General features: G+C 45.6%; 1 protein-coding gene across 2 annotated transcripts in view; it reads right to left on the bottom strand.

Moving 5' to 3' along the window:
* Positions 1-24,178, bottom strand: part of PDCD11 (programmed cell death 11) — an 80,833-nt gene that overhangs the window by 19,903 nt on the left and 36,752 nt on the right. For both annotated transcript variants that reach the window (XM_056529675.1, XM_056529676.1), the window contains 6 exons: positions 23,015-23,185; positions 20,249-20,468; positions 11,172-11,315; positions 10,815-10,930; positions 8,424-8,914; positions 2,570-2,632 (listed from right to left, as the gene is read on the bottom strand). In XM_056529675.1, coding sequence (XP_056385650.1) covers positions 2,570-2,632; positions 8,424-8,914; positions 10,815-10,930; positions 11,172-11,315; positions 20,249-20,468; positions 23,015-23,185 — 1,205 coding nt within the window. The remainder of the gene's footprint in view (positions 1-2,569; positions 2,633-8,423; positions 8,915-10,814; positions 10,931-11,171; positions 11,316-20,248; positions 20,469-23,014; positions 23,186-24,178) is intronic.

Here is a 24,178-nt window from a genome sequence, read left to right as displayed (position 1 = left end):
GTAACATTTTCATTAAGGGTAACCAATCAATCATCAGATTTTACCCTATATAATACTTGGCAATGTGTTATATAGGGTAAAATCTTTATCCTCACCATCCCCGGGAGACGCTCCTGCCCCCAGGGATGGTGAAGATATGAACTTATAAACTAGTCACTGTCGTTCCCGTAAGTAGTCCCCTGGACAGGGAGCTCCTCTCACCTAGTCCCGTTCTTCGACTGGCAGCAACGCCCAGTCATCGCTCTGCTCACTGAACAGATGGAGCAGAGCGATGACACGGCCCGTCAATCAAGCCGAGGGGGGCGTAGTTGCTGGCTGAAGACACAGGACTCTGTAAGAGGAGCTCCCCTCCCAGGGGACTACTTACAGACGCGGCAGTGACTAGTTTATGAGTTCATATCCTCAACATCCCTGGGGGCAGGAGTGTCCCCCGGGGATGGAGAGGATAAAGATTTTACCCTATATAACCCGTTATATAGGGTAAAATCTGATGATTGGTTCCGTTTAACAAATTGCTACAGAAGCTCTACCGTTTACTCCACAATAAACCTTCAGTCGCTACAACCTCTTCACTGGTTGTCTTTGGAGCACTTTTCTTTGGGGTTAACAGTGACTAGTAACATCCCACAAAACCTGCCATTGTAGAGATACTCTGACCCACTCCTCTAGCCATCATAAATTGGACCTTGTGAAAGTCCCTTATATCCATACACCTGCCCATTTTCTTGCTTCCAGGACATGTTCAGAAGCTGACTGGTCACATGCTACCAAATCTATTCCATCCCTTGAAAAGAGGCCAGTGTCACAAGATGATGTTATTCACTGCACTTCTTTAAGTGGTTTAAAAGTCATGGCTAATTGATGCAAATACTACTATACACATCATTGGATATATTGGCTTATCTGTGGGACTAGATACAAAGAGAATTAGGAAAGCAGCTTCTTACTCATGCTTATTTAGGATCCATAGCAGATATTTACTACTGCAATCGTACAAGAGTTTACTATTGACTTATGCCACAATTATAATAATACATTTCAAACACTCTTCAACCTGGTCTGCAAGGGTCAAGGCCTCTGCAAAACTGTACGAGCCTTTGGCATTAAAAGGTGGCATCTTAAAATACTCTGCAAAATGTGCAAAAATGTTAGCACTAGGGCTGGGTGGTATACAGATTGATACCGAAATTTTTGGTCTGCACGATTTGAATTTTTCCCATACCGCAATACCGGTTGGGCCCCTCCCCCTTGGGAATGAATTATCAGCCCAGCGTAGCGCTGTCCCCACATCGGGGAACTAATCATATGTTACCCGCCAGCGCTGTTCTGCCCCTCCCCCCCCCCCCCAAATCATGTTACCCGCCAGCGCTCTTCTGCCCCACAATTAATTATCAGCCCAGTGGGGTACTACTCACATGTCACCCGCAAGCACTGCCCTCCTCCTCTTTGTTGCGGCCGCCGGCGCTGGAACTCTATACTGTACGCCAGTGGTCTCCAACCTGCAGACCTCCAGATGTTGCAAAACTACAACTCCCAGCATGCCCAGACAGCCAACAGCTGTCCGGGCATGCTGGGACTTGTAGTTTTGCAACAGCTGGAGGTCCGCAGGTTGGAGACCACTGCTGTACGCTGTATCCCTGTGCCCAGGCTGCAAAAGATAAAGAAAATAAAGTTTAACTTACCTACGTCAGCCTTACGCTGGGGACGGGAACGTCGGACAGCCGCCAGCCTATCACCGGCCGCAGCGATGTCCCGCCCCGGCCAGTGATAGGCTGAGCCCACTGTCATGTAAGGAGCGCTGGCCGACTTCTTACATGACAGTGGGCTCAGCCTATCACTGGACATCGCTGCGGCCGGTGATAGGCTGGCGGCTGTACGACGTTCCAGTCCCAAGGAACAGCATGAGGCTGACGTAGGTAAGTTAAAGTTTATTATCTTTATCTTTTGCAGCCCAGGCATAAGGATACAGCATACAGCAGTGGTCTCTAACCTGCGGACCTCCAGCTGTTGCAACACTACAACTCCCAGCATGCCCGGACAGCCTTTTGCAACATCTGGAGGTCCACAGGTTGGAGACCACTGGCTTACAGTATAGAGTTCCAGCGCCGACGGCCGCAACAAAGAGGAGGAGGGCAGTGCTTGCGGGTGACATATGTGAGTAGTACCCTGCTGGGCTGATAATTGGGGGGAGCAGAACAGCGCTGGCGGGTAACATGATTGGGGGGGGGGGGGTGAAATAAATAGTTATATACCGTGGAACCGCCATAAGTTACAAAAATACTGTGATACACATATTTGGTCATACCGCCCAGCTCTAGTTAGCACCTGTTTTTGGTTTAAAGTAAGCAAATAAGTAAGTAAGTAAAGTGATTGTCAGACTAAACCATACACTAGGCACTCCTCAGACACATCAGATTTATCAAAGAGCCAGACATACTACGACATATTCTTGCACTAAGTATTAGACAGCTAAATCAATTCAGATAATCTCATGTCTCAAGGATTGAGTTTCACAACTTCCTTCATATCAGATACCGAAGGATAGAAATTGACCCCACAGGTGACCTACCTGGGGAGAATACTGAGCTCCAGAATGGATTTCATCAAATGAGGATGAGTAATTGGCAGGAATCTGTCAAAAGAGGAAGACAAATATAATATTATGGATTATATATCCACCAATTACCCCAAGAGTGGGTTAGGGTCAATTTAAAACACCTTTGACACTGGGCTAAGCCCAAGGCCACAAAAACCCTTATTAAGTTCTCATCCCTAAAATGTAACTTATTATATACAATATTAAAATTAATTAATTTGTAAGTATTCTTTAAAAATACAGGCCCTGCATGTATAGATTCCTTATTCTCAATACTGTAAATTGAGTAGATTACTGATCGTGATAAAAATATCTGATTGTATGTTACACCATAGATCAGTAGACCTGTATAACAAGTAACAACAGATATGCCCCCGCTACATGTTTCGTTACTACTGTATTTTAATATTGTACATAATAAAAGTTAAGTTTAAGGGGTGGGAACTTGGGTTTTTGTGGCATTGGGCTTAGCCTAGGGCCAAAGGTGTTTTGATTATGGATTATACATGTACAATCATAGTCTGTGTATTAGTACCAACCTAAATATTTTTAAGATCTAATAGAGTAAGTAAAAGTGAGGCTACATTTATTCAGTGTTTGAGTGGTCTGCCCAATCTTGGCATAAGGAATATTGTATATGAGATGAAGTATGGCTGCAGAAAGTGGTTCTGTAGTCTAAAGCAGCGTTTCCCAACCAGGTTGCCTCTAGCTGTTCCAAACTACAACTCCCAGCAAGCTGGAAGTTGTAGTTTTGCAAAGGCTGGAGGCACACTAGTTGGAAAAACACTGGTCTAAAAGCTTGTGCACAATGTTTTTCAGGTTGTTTCAAAAATGTCACTTCTTATTGTTTTCAATGGGAATCTGCATAATAAATGCTTTGACATGGGTTAGCATGACTGAATAGGGCTACCCAGCATCCAAAACCCACAGCAAACATGGCAGAAAGGAGTTTTTTGTGCTCACCATAAAATCTCTTTCTCGTAGCCTTCATTGAGGGACACCTTACAGATGGTATATGCTCTTGTCACTATGAGGTGCTGACACTAGAAAAGAAATAAAAGTCGGCTCCTCCCTGGCAGAATATACCTGCCCACCTGCAGTGAGGTAATCAGTTTTGTCACAAAGCAGTAGGAGAAGCCAACAAGAAATGTCCAAAGGACCCTAGAAAGGAATCCTGGATAAACAACTGGAAAAAAGATGAAGAAATGGGTGGGTCTGTAAGGTGTCCCATCTGTAAGGTGTCCCCCAATGAAGGCCACGAGAAAGATTTTACGGTGAGCACAAAAAAAAAAAAAAAATCTCTTTTTCTCGGTCGCTCTTCATTGGGGGACACCTTACAGATGGGACGTACCTAAGCAGTCCTCATAGGATGGGAAAAACCAACCACCAGAGAAGAGGAGTCAGTCCCCAGATTGAACTCCCGTGTCTACAAGGCCTGCGGAAGAGCCCCCAGGCCAGAGACAAACTAGGCCCAGAAATAGAGCTCCTGGAGGATCCCCCGTCCATGGAGATGGACTGGGAAGCCAAAAGGAAGGAACCATCATTTGTAGACTCAAGACACCCAGTCCCTAGAGAGAGACCAGGAAGCCAGATGGGCCAAAACCATCCCAGTAGCAGATAGGAAAAAGTCCTAGGAACACAACAGGGAGATCAGTGTATGCCTGATCTCCACAGAAGGTGGAGACCAGAAACCACAGGAAAAAAAGAAAAACGGAATCTCTTCTGGAGAGGTCTGGTGCAGAAAACAAAGAACAGAGCAGCTGCAGACCCAAAAACCCCTGACCCAGGGGCCCGCCATGACCACCCGGAAGGCGACAGTAGCCGCACTGGTGACATCCGGATGACCTGAATGCCCTATAACTTGGGAGGACCTGGACCCCGAAGAAGAAGAAAAAAAAAAAAAAAAAAAAAAAAAAAAAAAAAAAAAGGAGTGGAACGGAAGGGAAGGAAGAACACACCCTTTCAGGGAGATTGCTCCGAGGGAGGAGAAGAGCAATGGTAGGACCCGAACAACAGACGGTGGCTAGACCAGCTGACGCCGGCCATACAAAAGTACATAAACTCCTCCCACCAGAGGAGAGAGCCAAGGCTACGTAAGCAGCAGCAGATAACCATAAAACAGAAAGCCAGGCTGCAATGGCGGACAGTAAGCACACAAGGCTAGACAGCAAAAAGCTCTGTTGATTGCTCTAAGCAAAAACCAAGGGCCCAGTCAGATACCCCCACCTATATAGTGGGAACAGGGAGATGGCAACATCTTGGCGGCAGAAAAAAAACCTCAACAATAGTCCCCCTAGTGAAGGGAAAACAAGGGTAGATGAGAGAAAACTTAGGTACTGACCCATGCCAAGCACCCTGATCCCCATATCCCCTGTAGAAAGGGGACTGGCAAAGTGCACCAGGCACTGTAGGAGTAGGGGAATGCTGCCCCACAGTCACGGGACAATTACTGGGTGGACACAGCCCCCAGGGCCAGTGACTACCCTTCGTTATCTGGAGGAGCCACAATGTGTCCCCCCCCAGAGGGATGGGAATCCTTCACACTGGAGCTGTGCAAAAATACAAGTTGTGTTGAGAGCCATTCCAGATGGTGACGAAGGCAACCGAGTAGGTGCCCGAGCCACCCCCCAACCAAAAACACCAGAAAAGTACCTGGAGGCATAGGGAGGAGCTGAACTTACTGTGATGCCTCAGCAGGCCCCAGGCCAGAACAGAAGTGCTCAACCGCCACAGAACTGCAGAAACAAAATTCACAGGAAGCCCCGAGGCACACCCCTCCAAAAAGAAGGAAAGGTGGGCTCAACACTTACAGAGCGGCTTCAGCATATGTAGGGAGACGACATGGATACCTCACGATAGTAGTGAGGTTACCAAGACTGCAGACACGAACGAAGCCGCAGGCATCCAAAGGACCAGTAGGAAGGGAGGTATGCCTCTAGCAGACCAACATTGCAACTTTAGACAGGGAAACGGAGTGATGCTGCTGTTACTGAGAAAGTCCCTGGGACCTGCAGAAAGAAAAAAAAATTAAAAAAATATAAAAATAATAAAACACACACACCCCATCTCCTAATGGTGCTAGACACCAAGGCCGCAGACGCAGACTCAGGAGATGAAGAATATATGTGGAGCAGGAAACATGCAGACCCAGTCTGACTGACTTACAGGTAGAAAAAGTCCCAAGAATCCACAGATACACATTGCGGAACTGCACCTGGAAAGAGACACACCAGACTACAGTCTGGCTATGTGGCATAGGGACCATGGCCACGCCAGGTCCAGCATACTGAAACACACAGTGAAGTGAGATACCAGCCTACAGATAGAGTAGCAGGCATGCAGAGAGGGACCTAGTAAAGTAGGTAACCCTGCAAACCAGTATGTGATGCGTTGGATAAGGCCCAAGAAGCAGCATGGGGTGAATCACTCGAAACTACCACTTGGCAGTGGGTTACCTGAACTACTGTCCACTGTGTGGAAAGTGTATGGTAGTTGACCCGACGTAGTAGTAAGCCATGCGGACAACTGTCTGGCCGACCAGTATAGGAGTCCTGTCCTGAGTGCACAGGGTCACTCCATGCAAACTCCCACAGAAAGCGGTGTACCAGCGTGCGGCCTATCCAATGGGCGACCTGGTGGTGTAGGGGACCAAGACGAAGGACTGTCCGACTGGCATCAATCTCGCAAACCTGTAGGGACCCTCCTCCAGATCCCTCACCTAGCAGTGAGGTACAGGAAACCTGGCTATGTCCGCGGCAGCCCTGAAGTCAGAGACAGATGGCGGCGGAAACCGTGCAGACAGTCTGGCTGAACAAGAAAACCTCCAGGTGCTTGGTAAAAATGGAACAGTCAGATAGGCAATAACTGTGCCCCTTTGTTATAGGTGGGAGGAAGGGGAGGCCTAGAAACCCCACCCCCTGGGAGATAGAGGAAGGTAGACAAGCCATGGAATGCATCCCTGTCATCCTGTATAGGGTCCGTAGGACACACTGGGTCAGTTCTACGTATAATGGGCACAGCAGTGGGGTACCGGAACTCCAGCCGCAGATACATCAGCCGTGTGACTTGTGACAGGCGGCAGGGGAAACCATGCAAACCACTGTCTGGCTTACCGGTATGGATCCATAGTAGTCAAGTCATTCAGTCAGGCACCTCGCACAGTAGTGAGGTACCGGAACTCCAACCGCAGATACATCAGCTGTGTGATGTATGACAGGCAGTATAGGAAAACATGCAGACCCACTGTCTGGCTTACTGGTATGGGTCTATTGTAGACAACATGTCACTCCGTCGGAACTTCGCACAGTAGTGGGGTACCAGAACTCCAACCGCAGATACATCAGCCGTGTGATGTGTGACAGGCGGTGTAGGAAACCACACAGACCACTGTCTGGCTTACTGGAGTGGGTCCATAGTCGACAACGAGTCATTCCGTCGGCACCTCGCGCAGTAGAACGGTACCGGAACTCCAGCCGCAGATCCAATCCATGGGCAAGTCATTCATTTAAAGCGCGGCAGCCTGGGGGGGGGGGGGGGGGGGGGGGTGTTGGTGTTAGTGCCTGGGGTCATATATGATTAGTTCCTCAGGGTGGGGGTGGAGGGGTGGAGGGAATACCGTTAAATACCGTAATACCGTGGAACCGCCATAAACTTGCAAAAATACAGTGATATGCATTTTTTTTGATCATACTACAATCCATGTCCCCGCCGGCATATTCCCATGGAGACCTTGCGCTGGATGTGGGGATCCGGAGCACTAGTCGCGGATGCAGCAGCCTGTGGGGAAGGGAATGATATAGCATGACATGCCAAGGACACCCCAGGATGGGAGGCTGGCAGACTTGGCAGATGAGGAATCTCAAAAGAACCCGGAGCATCTGTCAGGAATAGGAAAGAGCTTGCACGTTGTATGGCACTCAGTGGTAGGAGAGAATAGTTTGCTTGAAAATATCCCCCGGTAGTTTCCAAGGGAAAGTGAATCCCCAGCAACAACCCGCTACGGTGGAATATGAATACTCACCTCAGTCGCCACATACTCACCCAAGATGTCTTCAGGCAGATTTTTATTCACCTGCATCACGTCAGGCTGAGACAGCGGGGAAAATAGGGGGACCTGGACCCAAGGTGCAACCCCAAGCGCTGGCCGTTGGTGGGAAGGGGTTAACGGTGCTTACTCTATGCCCTGTGCCCCATATGGGGGAACAGGTAGCGCCATGCTCCTGAACCCCCACCTGAAAAAAGGGAAACAAAAGGGAGTTAAGAATCTAACTAAACAGCCCTTACTAGAAAATAATAATAAAAAAAAAAAAGACCAGGTCTGGGGAGCTCCCATACCTGTGTCTTGACTCCTGCTGACACTAGCTAAAATGGATTACCTCACTGCAGGTGGGCGGGTATATCCTGCCAGGGAGGAGCAGACTTTTTTTTCCTAGTGTCAGCGCCTCATTGTGGAAAGAACATATACCATCTGTAAGGTGTCCCCCAATGAAGAGCGACCGAGAAAATTAGTTTGTGTGAATATTCCCCTAATGCTCCCCCAAATCTTCTGTTAAATACACGGAGGGACGGATGTGCTTTTGTTTTTACCTAGGAATGTAGGTAATATAGCTAGAATACAATAAGTTTCCTCGGTCTCCTGCTGACAACACCCCCCAAAACAAAAAACAAAAAATTAATGGGAGCCAATTTGCTGAAAGCAGTGAGCTGGATACATTGTGACTAACACGGCTGATGTGTCTCCTGTGTGCATGAACCTGCCAATGAAATCCTAGTGATATGTAAAACATTCCTTATGATTGAGCAGTGGTGAAAACCTGTTACCACGTACTTATGTGTCTTGACGTCTCGCCCTCCTATTACTCGACAGGTTACGCTCTGCTTAGGCCTCAGTTTGGATGTAGGGATGACTCCTTCTGGCACTTCTTCCAATATTTGGGAGGAATGGATAGCTCCCACTAGTTTATCAGTAATAGACACCATTACATTAGTGGCCTTCACGCTTTGCACAGTCCCTGTGACCACTTCCCCAATCATTGGCTTCTTCTTCACAAAGTCCACAGTTGCAATACTGCGTTGTCTCTCTGCACCAGTGGTATTTCGCACTGCAAGGAGGAGGCCATATTCATCCACACTCGTACTCTTTATTGTTACCAAGGTTTTCTGCCTTGCGTGTAACTTTTCTGATTCAAACTGGTAGGTGTCATTATAGTGACTCGAGAGAGGAATAGCTGCAAGATGTGCAGTATCATCCAAAGACACGACTGCAAATTCTTCTGCCACATGTTGCACCACAGCAGAACGTGTTGTACCCTCAATAACCTGAGAAAATAAAAGGTGTCATTTAGTTTGGGAATTCAAGGAGATACTGAAGATATGGAAAAATAATGCATAATGGATTGATGAGGTCTTACATTACTGTCCTCTTCATTCGTTTTGCAGAATATTTATTTGCAGTTAGGTGTAAACAAATTTCAAGGGTCAAATCGCTGGGACCCTGTGATCTCAAGAATGGGCCACCTGAATGGGACTCTGGAAGAAGTGGCAGTGCGCAGAGCATCAGACTCTGCTATCTTCAGTGCTCCTCAAGACAATGAATAGTGTGGCGGTTTTAAAGTCTGCACACTGCTGCTCTATTCAGAGTCCCATTAAGTGGGCCACTTCTTGAGATCAGACTCTGTTGATAGTGAATAAGTGTTTATATAGTGGTAAAACCCCCATTAAGCATAGGGTCAAACATTACACATATGCAGCTTATTTTACACTGTGCGAAATCAGTGGGAAATCTGCTGTGTACCTTTCTATGAGCAAACGCACAGGGCTTCCCCAAGGCAGCCCTTTATGTGCAGTGAGGTTTGGAGGCAGGGCCAGTGCATCAACATGACTGAACAGTGAACCGGCCTACAAACCTCACTGCACTCAGGTATGTTCAAACGGTGGAATGTCAGCACAGACAATTTCTGTGCAGACATTCCATCAACAATAGAGCACCGGCAACGCATTTTCATATAAACTACACAGAAAGAATAGACATGTCTATTCTTTCTGCAAACTGTGGAATCGAGAATTCCATGGCAAACACATCTGAGGCAGAAACTCTGCCATGTGCACAGTTCAGCAGAATCTCAGAAATCAATGGGACTCTGCTGCAGGGAATGTCCATGCAGAATTCTGCACGGAAATTCCAATGCGGGTAAGCCCTGTGTGTGCTCATGGGAGAAAACGCAGTGTATTTCCCACTTGATTTTGCTCAGCGTGAAATGAACGCAGACAAAGCAGTCCCTGCACAGCCAGCACCCCATTCATTTTCTATAGGGCCATAGAAGATTTTAGCTTTTCAGGATCATTGGGTGTCCCAGCGGTCAAACCCCTGCCAATCTAATTATTATTACTTCATGAGATGGAAATACTACTTCAAACAAACTAAAAGGAATGGAGGATTAGTGCGAATCTATACAGAGACCCCCTCAATCTATGATGGCCCTGACAACCGATCATTTCAACCTCTCAGTGGCCATCGCATGTTGAAGGCAGCATCAACATACGATGCTTTTGTATGTCGGGGCCATCGCATAAACGGCTATCCGGATAGCCCTTTACGGTGCCCCGGATAGCCCTTTACGGTGCCCCGTGTGGTGCGCTGACGATCACTTACCTGTCCTCGGGGCTCCGGCGCGTCCTCTTTGGGATCCCCTGCATCGTCGGCGCTCTCCATCGTCGTCATCACGTCACTGCGCACGCCGTCCCATCATCCAATAGGAGCGGCGTGCATAGCGACGTGAAGGCGGCGACGGAGAGCGAGGATGCCGGGGAAGCAGAGGCCTTGCCGGAGCGTTGGGGACACCTTGGGGATGCGACGACAGCGATGGAAGGTGACATCCAGGGCAGCGGGGACACACAAGGATAACCTCCAATACCAGTGGTCTTCAACCTGCGGACCTCCAGATGTTGCAAAACTACAACTCCCAGCATGCCCGGACAGCCGTTGGCCGTTGGCTGTCCGGGCATGCTGGGTGTTGTAGTTTTGCAACATCTGGAGGTCCGCAGGTTGTAGACCACTGTCCTATACTTTACATTGCACGGATCCCTCAACATACGATGCTTTCAACAAACGATGGTCCATTTGGAACGGATTACCATTGTATGTTGAGGGACCACTGTACAAAGATGTGACAGCCTTTATTGTCTGAAGAATATAATAACTAGGATTTATACTACTTACTGTCTCAACTGGTTTTCTCAAAAGAGTTGAATCTACAGAGACATGAACGTGGGAATTCAGAAGATCAACATGGAGAACCACAACCTTTGCTTTTTGCCCAACGACCAAACTGTTTGCTGCAATGAAAAACCAATAGAAATCATTAATATGTCCACCAAATGGAGCCACTTAGTGGTTTGTCTGTTTTGCAGTGAATTTGTGCATGCACTAACAATATGCCAAAGCCCATTCTAGACAAGATTAACTTTTACATCTAATCCTTTAGAAGTACACCACAGGATACAGGTATAAAAGCTTTATACAGAATTGTCACGAGACACAAATCACTATAGACCACTAACAAAAACCTCGCATTACCGCTATCCTGATGCCATTCTGCAGATACTTTCTGAGCTCCAGAGATCTTGCCCACACTGAACAGAACTGAACCTTCTTCCACCTCCTCAACTATGAGGGTTAATTTCTTCCCTGGGACCAACGAGTAAATATTCTCTCCATCCCCTGGATGTTTTAGTTCCAAAAAATAAAAAAATAATAAAAAAAATAGCACAAATAATTATAAGAGGCATAAAGGCTACAATGTTTACAATACTAGGACTTTATATAAAGATAAGGCTTTTACAATGTTTTCCATCGCTATGCATACATTCCTACATATAAATAAAGGTACTGTACAGAGAATGACCGGACACTAGGCTCTTGCATACATCTTTTATTCTTTTTAGTTTTCTTTAAGGAGTATTTGTCTTTTTTTTTATCTATAGCAACATATCATGAAGTGTCCCCTATTGGCAAATGCTACAGTAATTTCATTCAACACAAAGCTCCAGCCTATTTTGGTTTTAACCCCTTAAGGACATGAGCCGCAAATTTACGGCACTGCATAGAATCACTTGTATTTGTTCATTTACAGAACTGCACTCGCTTCATTGGCGGCAGGTCCAGGCGGCTCAGATTCCCTGATCAATACAGATCACGGCATCAGAGGCACTTAAAATGACTGATCTGAAAGCCCGCAGCGCTGCCACGGGGATCAGATCAGCCAAGATGGCGGAAGGAGGTCCCCTCACCTGCCCCCTTCCGTCTCCCAGGGTCTTCTGCACTGATCGGTCTTCCAGCACACCAGAGCAGAATATCTCTGATAATACTGATCAGTGCTATGCCCTATGCATAGCACTGAACAGTATTATCAATCAAGTGATTGCTATAAATAGTCCCCTATGGGGACTAAAAAAAGTGTAAAATAAATGTGAAAAAAAAGTGAAAAGCCCCTCCCCCCCAATAAAGTTTTAAATCACCCCTTTTCTCCATATTAATACACAAAATCCTAAAAAAAAGAAATAAACATATTTGGTATCGTCGTGTGCGTAAATGTCTGAACTATAAATATATAATGTTAATGATCCCCTACGGCGAATGGCGTAAACGTAAAAAAAAAAAATAAATTGAGCCCTCACACATCCCTGAATACAAAAAAATAAAGTAAGAGGTGGTCAGAATAGGGCTATAGAGATTTTTTTTAAATGCAGTACAATATAAGAAATGTATTTAACCATGGGTATCATTTTAATCATATTGACCCAGAGAATGAAGAAAACCTCTAATTTTTACCATAATATGTACTGCGTGAAAACAAAAAAAACCAAATTCTCAAAATGATGATTTTCGTTTAAATTTCCTTACACAAAAAATAATTTTTGGGGTTTACTGTACATTTTTGGGTAAAATGAGTGATATTACAAAAAGCAACAGGTCACACAAAAAACAAGCCCTCAAATGGGCCTGTGAATGAAAATATAAGAGAGTCATGGATTTTAGAAGGAGAGGAGGAAAATACAAAAACGCTAAAATAAAATTGGCTGTGTCCTTAAGGTCAAAATGGGCTAGGTCCTTAACCCCTTACCATGGACATAAATGTATGTTCTGGTGCGGCAGTACTTAGGGCACCAGGATGTACATTTACATCCTCGTGTCATACACGGCAGGTTCCGGCTGCTAGCAGCAGCCGGGGACCCACCTGTAATGGCCAACATCCGCGATCGCACGGATGTCCGCCTTTAACCCCTCAGATGCCGTGATCAGTACAGATCACGGCATATGCGGCAGTGCGCATGTTAAAATAGATGATCGGATCGCCCAAGCACTGCCGCGGGGATCCGATCATCTGTAATGGCGGACGGAGGTCCCCTCACCTGCCTCAGTCCGTCTCCTGCTCTGGTCTGAGATCGAGCAGACCAGAGCAGGAGATAGCCGATAATACTGATCATTGCTATGTCCTATGCATAGCACTGAACAGTATTAGCAAATGATTTCTGTAGATAGTCCCCTATGAGGACATAAAAAGTGTTAAAAAAAAGTAAAAATAAAAAAGTAAAAAAAATATTTTAAAAAAAACTGAAAAATCCCCTGACAATTAAAAATGAAAATTGTCAGTTTTTCCCATTTTACCCCAAAAAAGCGTAAAACATTTTTTTTTTATAAACATATTTGGTATCGCCGCATGCCTAAATGTCCAAACTATCAAAATATAATGTTAATGATCCCGTACGGTGAACAGCGTAAACATTTAAAAAAAAGTCCAAAAATGCAGCTTTAGAGTCACATTTTATTACAATTTTTTTTAATAAAAAATTATCTAAAAGTTTTATATATGCAAATGTGGCATTGATAAAAAGTACAGATGATGGCGCAAAAAATTAGCCCTCATACCACCCTATATACGGAAAAATGAAAAAGTTATAAGTGGTCAAAATAGGCGATTTTAGATTACCAATTTTGTACAAAAAGTTGAAAATTTTTTTTTTAAAGCTGTACAAAAATATAAAAAAAAAAAAATCTAGCCATGGGTATCATTTTAATCATATTGATCCACAGAATAAACAACACGTGTCATTTTTACCGTAAAGTATACAGTGTGAAAACGAAACCTTCCAAAATGTGCAAAATTGTGGTTTTCATTTAAATTTCCTCCCTAAAAAAAATAGTTTTTGGGTTCGTTGTACATTTTATGGTAAAATGAGGGGTATCATTACAAAGTACAATTGGTCACGCCATAAACAAGCCCTTATATGGGTCTGTAGATGGAAATATAAAAGAGTTATGGATTTGAGAAGGCGAGGAGGAAAAAACGAAAACGCAAAAAAAAAAAAATAAATTGGCCTGGTCCTTAAGGTTAAAATGGGCTTGGTCCTTAAGGGATTAAAGGGTACTCTGGTGAATTTTTTTATTTATTTATTTTAAATCAACTGGTGCCAGAAAATTAAACAGATTTGTAAATTACCGTACTTCTATTTAAAAATCTTAACCCTTCTAGTACTCATCAGCTGCTATATGCTCCACATGAATTTATTTTCTGTCTGACCACAATGCTCTCTGCTGAAACCACGGTCTATTTTAGGAACTGTCCAGAGTAGGAGCAAATCCCCATAGCAAACCTATCCTGCTCTTGACAGTTCCTGACATGGACAGAGGTGTAAGCAGAGAGCACTGTGGTCAGACAGAAAAGAAATTAAAAAAAAGAGAAGAACTTCCTCTGTAGTATACAAGTATACAGAAGCTGATAAGTACTGGAAGGATTAAGATTTGTAAACGGAAGTAATTTACCGATCTGTATAACTTTCTGGCACCAGTTGATTTGAAAAAACAGTTTTCCACCAGAGTTCCCCTTTAAAGAAGATACTCCTATTAGCATATTTTCTTAATACGTGTTGTATCCTCTAAGAGCCCTCCAGTTCCTGAAATACGAGGATTAATAGTTTGTCTGATAATTCAAGGGGATCATTCAGATCGGTGTGAATTTTTTTATTTTAAGAATGGGAGTGAATATACGGAAGTAAAGGGATTATACAGCCAGGGGTGTGGATTTTGCACATTGATGGGCCTGTTTGCCTAATTACACACGCTGACTGTATAATCCCACTTAAGTTAAGTTTATGCCTACTTGACTGATTCTCTGAATTGGCAGACAAACTATAAACCCTCATATTTTAGGAATGGAAGGACATATGAAGAAACTGCAAAAAGGTGTTTTGGTAAGGACACAATAAGCTATAAAATTACAATAAAATCTAAAAAAATAAATAAATTATTAAATAAAATTAAAAATGGTTTACCACAGGTCCTCTTTAAGTGCTTATGACAAACACTGAAATTGTGGTTTTCATAATCACATGTAACAAATTAAAAGGGTAGGGTCATATGTAGCAGAAATGTTGCAGATTTTCTACAGACAAATTTCAATGCAAAATGTACTGCATATACAGTAGCGCCAAAGTGGATAGGAATAAAAAAAAAATAGCAACACATTGTTGAAAAAAAAAAAAAAAATAATAAAAACTGCACACAATTCATGTGGATTTCAAACCTATAGAATGTCAGCCTTGGTGTAGGGAGTACTGACTTGGGATTGGGGAAACGGCAGTAAATCTTCTAATTTGAGCATTTTGCTGTACAAACCCTGCAAGTTTTCAAATGTGAATTTTTAAATACATGGATATTGATTGTTAATTCACATAATCTGCACTGAACGATGCAATGTAAAAAAGTACGTTTTTTATGCTTACTGTAAAATCTCTTTCTCGGAGGATCCATTGGGGGACACAGACAGTGGGGATATCTATCTGCCACTAAGAGGCTGACACTAGTCATACAAAAAGAAGTCAGCCCCTCCTGGCAGGATATACCCCGCCTGACTGAGCTTATCAGTTTAGTACCAAAGCAGTAGGAGGGGACCGAAAGAAAAAGGAACCCAGCAGGTGACCGAGAGATCCAGACAAAAACAAAAGAACCAAACAACCCCTCGGCCAGAAAAACTGAACCATAGTAACCAAAACAAAGGGGTGAGAGATTTTACAGTAAGCATAAAAATAAAATAGACTTTTCTCGATCGGCTCCACTGAGGACACAGACAGTGGGACGTACCAGTGCAGTCCATGGGGTGGGTACCCAAAACAGAATCAGGCAGAGGACTGAGCCACTGCCGCCTGCAACACCTTGCGAGACAAAAGTGTGCACCTGGTAGAATCTGGAGAAGGTGTGCAAAGATGACCAAGTGGCCGCCTTCCAGACTTTAAAGGCCAAAGCCCTATTGCGTAGCGCCCAAGAAGCCGCAACGGAACGCGTGGAATGCGCAGTACCCCAAAGGGTGGGACCTTCCCCTTACAACGGTACAATTCCGAGATAGCGGAACGGATCCACCACTAAATGGTTGCCTTGGAAGCCGGAAGACCCTAGCGATGACATTCCAGACTCACAAAGAAAGTTTCACCCTACCGGAAAGAGAAGGTGACGGAAAGATAGATCCGGACAGCACGAACCACATCCAGACAATTGAGGGAACGCTCCTTGGCTTTGGATGGAGACGGACAGAAGGAAGGACGAACGAACGATCTTCTCGTTCCCGTGAAAGGAGGCGGGTGAAAAACAACCTTGTCCTGGTGATTGACAAAGAAGGGAGAGCGACAAGAGAGCCACCAGCTCAGAGACCCTCCTAATGGAGGTAATGGCAATGAGGAAGGCGACCTTCCAGAAAAGAACGCGAAGGGAAGCGTCCCGAAGAGGTTTAAACAGAGTTTCCCCTCAAAGCGCCGAGCACCAGGTTGAAATCCCAAGGAGGAGGGGTGGGAGACCAGTACGGCTGAGCCACATGGGCGGATGTGAGGGTTGGAAGCCAACTGCCATGTACAGAGAATAGAAAGAGCCGAAAGTTGACCTTTAAGGGAGCTGAGTGCCAAACGCTGATCCACACCAGATTGCAAGAAGGCGCAGAAAGGAAAAGATAACCGGAGAGACGGACTGAGCCTCACACCACCTGAAATAGGTCTGCCAAATGCGGTGGTAAATCCTAGCGGAGGAAGGCTTATGCAGCATGGCGCGAATCACCCCGGAAGGAAAACACCCGAGCCGTCAAATACAGCGACAGTAAATTGGGGTTGCAGAGAGGACCCTGGGAGAGCAGATCGGGACAAACCGGAAAACGCAGAGGCGAATCGCACGCAACTGGGCCAGTGTGGGGCCACCAGAATGGCGGGAACGCCCTCCGCATTGAGTTTTCTCAACCCTGGCCAGGAGAGACAGAGGGGGAAAGAGGTAGGGAAGACTTAACGACGACTATGGAATTACGAGTGCATCCACCGCCAGAGGGTCATGTGACTTTGCTAAAAAGCAGGAACCGATCGGGTCCCCCGAAAGAGCACAGATCTGTGTGAACGCCTCCGGATGGAGAAACCACTCCCTCTGATCTACAGAGGAGTGGCTGAGAAAGTCCACTCCCCAATTCTCCACGCCTGGAATGTGAATTGCGGAGAGAGCAGGCACTCGAGTCTCTGCCCAGAGCAGAATCTTGGAGATCTCCTCCATCGCTAAGCGGCTGCGCGTGCCACCCTGGCAATTGATGTAAGCCACTGCTGTGGCGTTGTCCAATTGGACTCGAGCGGGACGACCCTGAAGGATGACCTCCCAATGGAGAAGGCAAAGAAAAATGGCACGGATCTCCAGAAGATTCATGGGGAGGCGAGGCTCCTGAAAGGACCAGCGACCCTGAACCGTCAGGTCCCAAAACACACCTCCCCAAGACTCATCGGTCGCAACGACCTGCCAGTGGAGGAGAAGGAGGGGAGAGTGGAGCCACCACAGAAGAGACCAACGAACAGAGGGGGGGCAGAAGAATCCGGCAATCCAGAGTGGATGGCAACTTGTCCCACCAGGCCAAGATGGTCAGCTGGAAAGGGCAACAGCAGAACTGGGCAAAAGGAACCTCCATGGCAGCCACCATTCGGGCCAGCACCTCCATACAGAAGTGAATCAGAACAGGAGAGGGATGCCATACACCGTACATTGACGTACACCCTCCGACAGGAAGCGCCGCTTGTCCTGTAGAAGACTAACACGGGCAGCCTCCGTGTCGAAAAGGAGACCCAGAAAGACAAGGGACTGAGTGGGAGAAAGGTGGGACTTTTCCGGGATGATGACCCAACCGAAGGCGGACAGAGTCTGCACAGTGAAATGAAGGCTCTCCAAGTTTTGGGACCGGGACGGAGCTTTGATCAAAAGATCATCCAGGTAAGGGAGGATAGAGATCCCCAGAGCCCGAAGAATGGCAATCACCGCTGCCATGACTTTGGTGAAAACCCTGGGAGCCGTGGCCAGGCCAAAAGGGAAGAGCCACGAACGGGAAGTGCCCTGCCGGAAGAGCAAAGCGGAGGAATCGCTGATGGGCGGGAAAAACTGGGATGTGCAGAAGATGATGTGAAGAAACTCACCTTGATCCATAGACATTACCACCGAGCGGAGGGACTCCATGCAAAAGTGGCGTAGCAGCAAGTGGCAGTTGAGCAACTTGAGGTCCAGAATGGGGCAAGCAGAGCCTCCTTTCTTGGGGCCTACAAACAGATTTGAGTAGAACCCCGAAAAACACTCCCCTGGAGGAACTGGGACAAACACCCCTTGAACAAGGAGGGTACTCAAAGTGACCTGAACGGCAGCCGCCAAAGAAGGGGAAAGGGGAGGACGGGATCGGAAGAACCGGTCCCGGGGAAAAGAAGCGAACTCTATCCGGTAACCATCTGATATGACGCCCCGAACCCAGGAGTCCTGAACATGCCAAATGTCCCAGAAAAGAGAGACTTCCTGCCACCCGAGAAGAGGATACGGGTGGGGGATAAGAGAAGCTCTAATGCAGAGATTCGGAAAAGCAAGACAAAAATGGCAAGGAAACGCCACTTCCAAAGGAGAAACAAGCCGGGGAGGCATGAAGGGAGAGCCCTGCCAGAAGGCCAACTCAACCGTAGGAGAAAGGGTGAACAATAGAAAAACAGCTGAGCACGCTCAGCAAGACGACAAGGCTCAGAAGGCTGATACCAAAGCCGCTAGAATGGGACGAAGGAGAAGCAAAACTCCTGTACAGTCCCGAACGCCTGAAGAAGACGGACAGAAAGGCGGCTAGGGAAAGAAGCACCCACCAAACACCCGAACCAAGAGGATTAAACTCAAAAAGGCAATCCTAGGCCACCCAGCTCAAAACCTGGTGGAGGAAAACACAAGAGTACTCTGCACAACCACAAAAGTGGGAAATAACATGCGACAAAGTGGACTGCGCACATGGAGATGCACGAACCAGCCAGACTGGGCAACCAAGCCCCTAACCCGAGACCCTAAATAGACAGAAGGGAGGGAACAGAGCCCTACAGGACACTGGAGCCACTGCCCAGGGAAACAGAGGAACCCATGTCCAGGAAGAAAAGGAGGGACCCTGGAGTCCCAACCAGGAGAGGCAGAAAACCTCAAGCCAGAACACACTGGCTGAACACCCAGACCCGGGCATGGAGGGGCGAGCAAAGACTGCCACTGCGGAGAAGGGAAGGACCGGAACTCTGCCAAGGCCAAGGCCAGAGACCAACTCCCAGGATGGTGGAAGTTCCAGGAACAACCACTCCAGAGCAGAAGGCATGGAAAAGCCACCTGGCCGAGAGGCCAAGGCAAGGAGAGACTGAAAGGGCAAAAGAAAGAGGGAACAAGTCTGGAGCCACCAGGGAAGAGTGACCCCACCTAGGGGAGAATTGCGACCAGGAGAAAAAGGCACCGCCGCCCGAGGCAACCATGCCACAGCACTCAGAGACACAAAGGACTAGGATATAGGCAAGGTCGAGTAAGCAGGGGATTCCGATACGGATGAAAGTCCCCGACCGTGCAGAAAGAGAGCCCTGCCAGATCACCATTCCCAGCCCCAATAAAGACTGAAAAAGTCCCCCAAAGGCCCAGAAAGGGATAGGGAAAATTAGGAAAGGAGGAGGAAGGGAGGGAGGGGGATTGGGGGGTTGAGGAATATACTCACCCTGCATGCAGCCATACTCCCCTAAGATGTCTTCAGCCAGCTATGGTCATCTGTATCATATCAAGCTGAGACAGCGGGACGAGCAGGGAAGATAGGAGGACCCGAGCAGTTGGCGGGAAGGGGTTAACAGAGCATATTCTATGCCCCGTGCCCCTTAGCCGCATATGGGGAACAGGTAGCGCCATACTCCTGAACCCCCACCTAAAAACCAGAAAAGAAAAGGAAGGAAGAACCTAATTTAGAGACCCTAGCTTAAAAAAAATAAAAAATAACCTCCAGACCAAAGAACTCCAGACTTGTGTCTGCCTCCTACTGACACTAAGCAAAAACTGATTAGCTCAGAGTCAGTAGGCGGGGTATATCCTGCCAGAAGGGCTGACTTCTTTTTGTATGCCTAGTGTCAGCAAGATATACCCACGGTCTCTGTGTCCCCAATGGAGCCGACCGAGAAATCTGCAACAAAATCTACATGATTTCCCACTGTGTGTGGTTGGACCCTAAAAATGATTTTTATCTTGTATAAGAATATGTATTGTGATAGATTGGTAAAACATAAAATTGTAACCAGTAAATCAAAGCGTGTTCTGAGAAGCACCAATCATACCATCTCTGCTGAGAAGACTCCTCGAGAGCTGAACTTCCCTGAAATACTGCTCCAGACGGGCAAAGCTCTCAGCTGAGGGGTCCTCAGGGGCACATTCAGACATCTTCAGGGTCAGCAGGAAACGCTTCTTATTCTCATCTAAGTTTGTGACCTTGGCAACCACAGTCTGCCCCTCCACAAAATGGTCATTGATGTTAGTCACAAATTTGTCACTGATTTGCTAAGACAAAATAGAGAGTTAATATTATTCATATTCTAAAGGACTATTATGGACATTTATCAACGGGTTTAGTCAGGTTTTCTTTACTATAATTGTCGCAAAATTGTCGCAACTGCGACTACGTGATTTTTCGTGCAACATTTTGACTGGAAAGTGAGAAAAGCAAGTTTTCCTAAAATTTACTATGTAGTAATATTTTTAAAATGGACTACGGGTAGTCAGGTATTTATTAACTGCGACAGTCGCAACTGCGCAAAAAAAAAAGTCGCAACAGCTCAAACATGGAGCAGAAAAAGCTACTACCAAAGTAAAAAAGGAAAAATTGCTTACGTGAAAGAAAATTATCAACAGGCTGAAACCAGTTAATAAATACGTCGCACATAAGCAAAAAAAAAGTAAGGAAAAAATTACAAAAAAAAAAAAGAATACATAAGCAAACATTGATAAATGTCCCTCTATGTGATCAATTAAAATAACAATATGGTTAAACAACTGATGATCAAACTTTCAATGCACAATCCTTTTAATTTTCTGACAAACTCTCTCTTCTCTCCCCCAATAGAAAAACATGAGAGTTAATGTGTGTGTGACAGATATTGAAGGGTTTTGGCTACCTTAAAGGGAACCTTTACATTGAAAATACAGTCCAGTTTGCAGGCATCATGTTACAGAGCAGGAGGAGCTGAGCAGATTTATACATCCCTTTTGAGAAAAAAGGATTACTTGTCATTTATTCATGTAAACCTCTATTCATTCTGGGCTAAGTGGGCATGTTGGCGGCCCTACTGAGTGATTGACAGTTATCTATAAGTATATATAGAGAGCTGTTAATCACTAACAATCTACTTGAATACTTGGACCAAGAAGTCAAATGGATGGTCCTACAGAGTGAGTGACAGCTCTATCTATATGCACACTTATCTGGGAAGCAGTCCATAGATTAAAGATGGAATGGGGCCTTAGTTCCACATTAGAATCATGGCTGACCCTGTGTACAATGTTGAGCTACAGGTCCTATGATGAATGAAAAAGGGAGACCACGATGGCATTGTCAGACTGGGTAGAATTGCACACTCCTCCAGCAGGGTAGTCTGAGAAGAATTAGGGAAGTGGTTGGAAAAAACAGTCTGCAATGGGAGGAATAGTATAACAGAGCAAGGCTGGAAATCAATGTAAGTGGTTGGAACCGCAAAATATAACAAATGACTGTGGCACAAAGTGCAGGGGATAGCCTGCCTAGAGAATTCAGGCTGACAAGAAGAATGTCCTAGATTTTATAACCGGATAAGATCTACACAAGAACTGCATGAGCATGCCGAAGTCCCACGTAAGGCAAGTGTAACAGTCAGTCGGCCAAGGGGAAAGCTTGAGGAAGCAATGGTGAGATGTATATATAACAGTATGTGGCAGTCTGATAACGACAATGGAAAGAAAGCCTGATCACTGCCCTCCACTACTCTAGACCGAAGGATTGGATCCTATCTTTTCTGCATTACTGAGAAGAGTAGACAGTCTTCACCGCAGAGCTGGGAGATATGTACTGAAAGAAGTGGTCTGTAGGCCTGAGGGCTAACTGCGAAGGGCAACGCACCTGAGGAGGAGATTGGTGCACGATGCCCAAATATGAAAAAGCCTGCCAACAGAGTCAGGGAGTCCCTATTAAGGGCAGACCTTCTTCAAAAGGGGACCTGTCAAAACAGATTTGGAGAATCAACAATGTGGGTGCACAAAAGGACATGGACTTGAGAACTGGGTTTATTTTTCTAAATGTTTTTAATTCTGGGGCAAGAAAGAGCTCTTGCCACAAACAGCTTCAGATACATGCTCTTCCAATCTTGGACCAAGGAGGTGGCAGTCAGCAAATCACAGCAAAAGGATCTGGAAGCCAGGCTGTGAACTAAGGAGAGTGGCACAGTGGTGCATCCAGACTGGCTTTTCCTGTGGCACTGTGCATGGGCAGAGCGAAAGAGGGGAAGTGGGGGGTAGGGAAAGAGAATAATACTCATCTATTTCTAAATATACTATACTTTGGCTCCCCAGCAGTACCAGCACTGGCACACTGCTGTGCCATGGAAGATAAATTAAGAGTGAGCAATTCTGCCCCTCTGCTGATGTAGGTGAATCCCCCCAATTATAACAAACTATCCACAAACAAATCTGTCTACTCTTGGTAAAACTGAGTGACAACCAATATGGCCACTATATCATCCAACTTTTCAAGATACTTAAACACCAGATCAGTCTGTGTGCTGGCAAGCAGGGGATCTGGAGCTCAGTATCAGAACTGCTCACCCAACAAAAATGTTATGAATTGAGTTATCACAAATTTAATACCACAATTGGGAAATTATAGTGGAGAGACAAGTGCATGATAGGGGAATAGAGTAACTGAGGCCACTGCATGAGTATTGTTGAAGAGTATTACTAGTAACAACAAACCCTCTGGGTGTCATATGGTTGCCTTGGTGGCAGATTGGAATTGGAGCGGCACATTGTGTGAATAAAAGAAAATTAGTAGACAGATAGAAAAAACCTTGGTTACTTACAGATATAGGGGCCAGACCAACAAGTCTATATGGGAGCTCCACAAAGATTCCATAAGGCATTATATTTTTCACAAACCCAGTAAACACCATCCCAATATGTACTTCCGTAATGTCCTCTACGACCGGATTATTGTTCGTGAATGAGATGAGGGCAGCTTTGTTGGTTACTATCTGAAGCATTTTGTAAAGGAATGTTTAAGAGAATTAAAAATTATTACTCCAAAAGCTAAAATGAGGTATAAACCTCTCAGTATATTATACAATACAGAAACAAAAGAAATATATCCCTAAACTAAGCTCTTTTGTACCTTTGTTCTAGCAATCTGTGGGTGGAGGTGGGTGGGATTCAGTACCAAAAACCTAAATCGATCACAACTTCTGGTAGGTCACCATTATATGTCAGAAGTTGTAGGAAACTTCAGGTATTATTTAGTAAATGGAGACTAATACATACTATTGCCAAGTATAACTTAAAATTCTTAGCAGCCAATACAAAATATGTACCAGGCCCACCACCCTCATCTACTACTGGTGTTTTGAAAGATATCCTAGGGGATAACTAGTTTATTGTGGGGAATTGGGGGGGGGGGGAGACTGGAGTAGCAGTGTGCTCCATTCATTGAGGGGGGACTTCTCCCCCGTGATGGTGATCAGCGGGGGTCCCAGAGGTCTGCACACCCTCAATCACTTAGTTCTGTGTTTTTCAAACAGTATAGGGGAGATTTATCAAAACTTGTGTAGAGGAAAAGTGGTGCAGTTGCCCATAGCAACCAATCAGATCACTTCTATTTTTCAGAGGACTTTTTAAAAATTAAAGAAGCGATCTGATTGGTTGCTAGGGCAACTGCTCTACTTTTCCTCTGCACAGGTTATGATAAATATCCCCCTTTATCTACAGCTGTCGTAAAACTACAACTCTCAGCTGGAATGCTGGGAGCTGTAGTTTTGCAACAGCTGGAGACACTGTTTGGAAAACACTGACCTAGTTATCCCTCGATCCTACGGATAAGCAATAATTTTTAATAGTGGGAATACCCCTTTAATAATTGCATAATTATTTTGTGTCTTTCCTCACTCATTTTAAAGATCTGTGTTAGCCGTAAGTGAATAGGGAGAGTCTTTAGTGCATTACAGGCCGAATACGGATACAGAGATAACACTTGT

Source organism: Hyla sarda, chromosome 7 (genome assembly GCF_029499605.1).
Source record: "Hyla sarda isolate aHylSar1 chromosome 7, aHylSar1.hap1, whole genome shotgun sequence".
NCBI classification, from domain to species: Eukaryota; Metazoa; Chordata; class Amphibia; order Anura; family Hylidae; genus Hyla; species Hyla sarda.
This window is presented reverse-complemented; position numbering and strand designations above follow the sequence as displayed.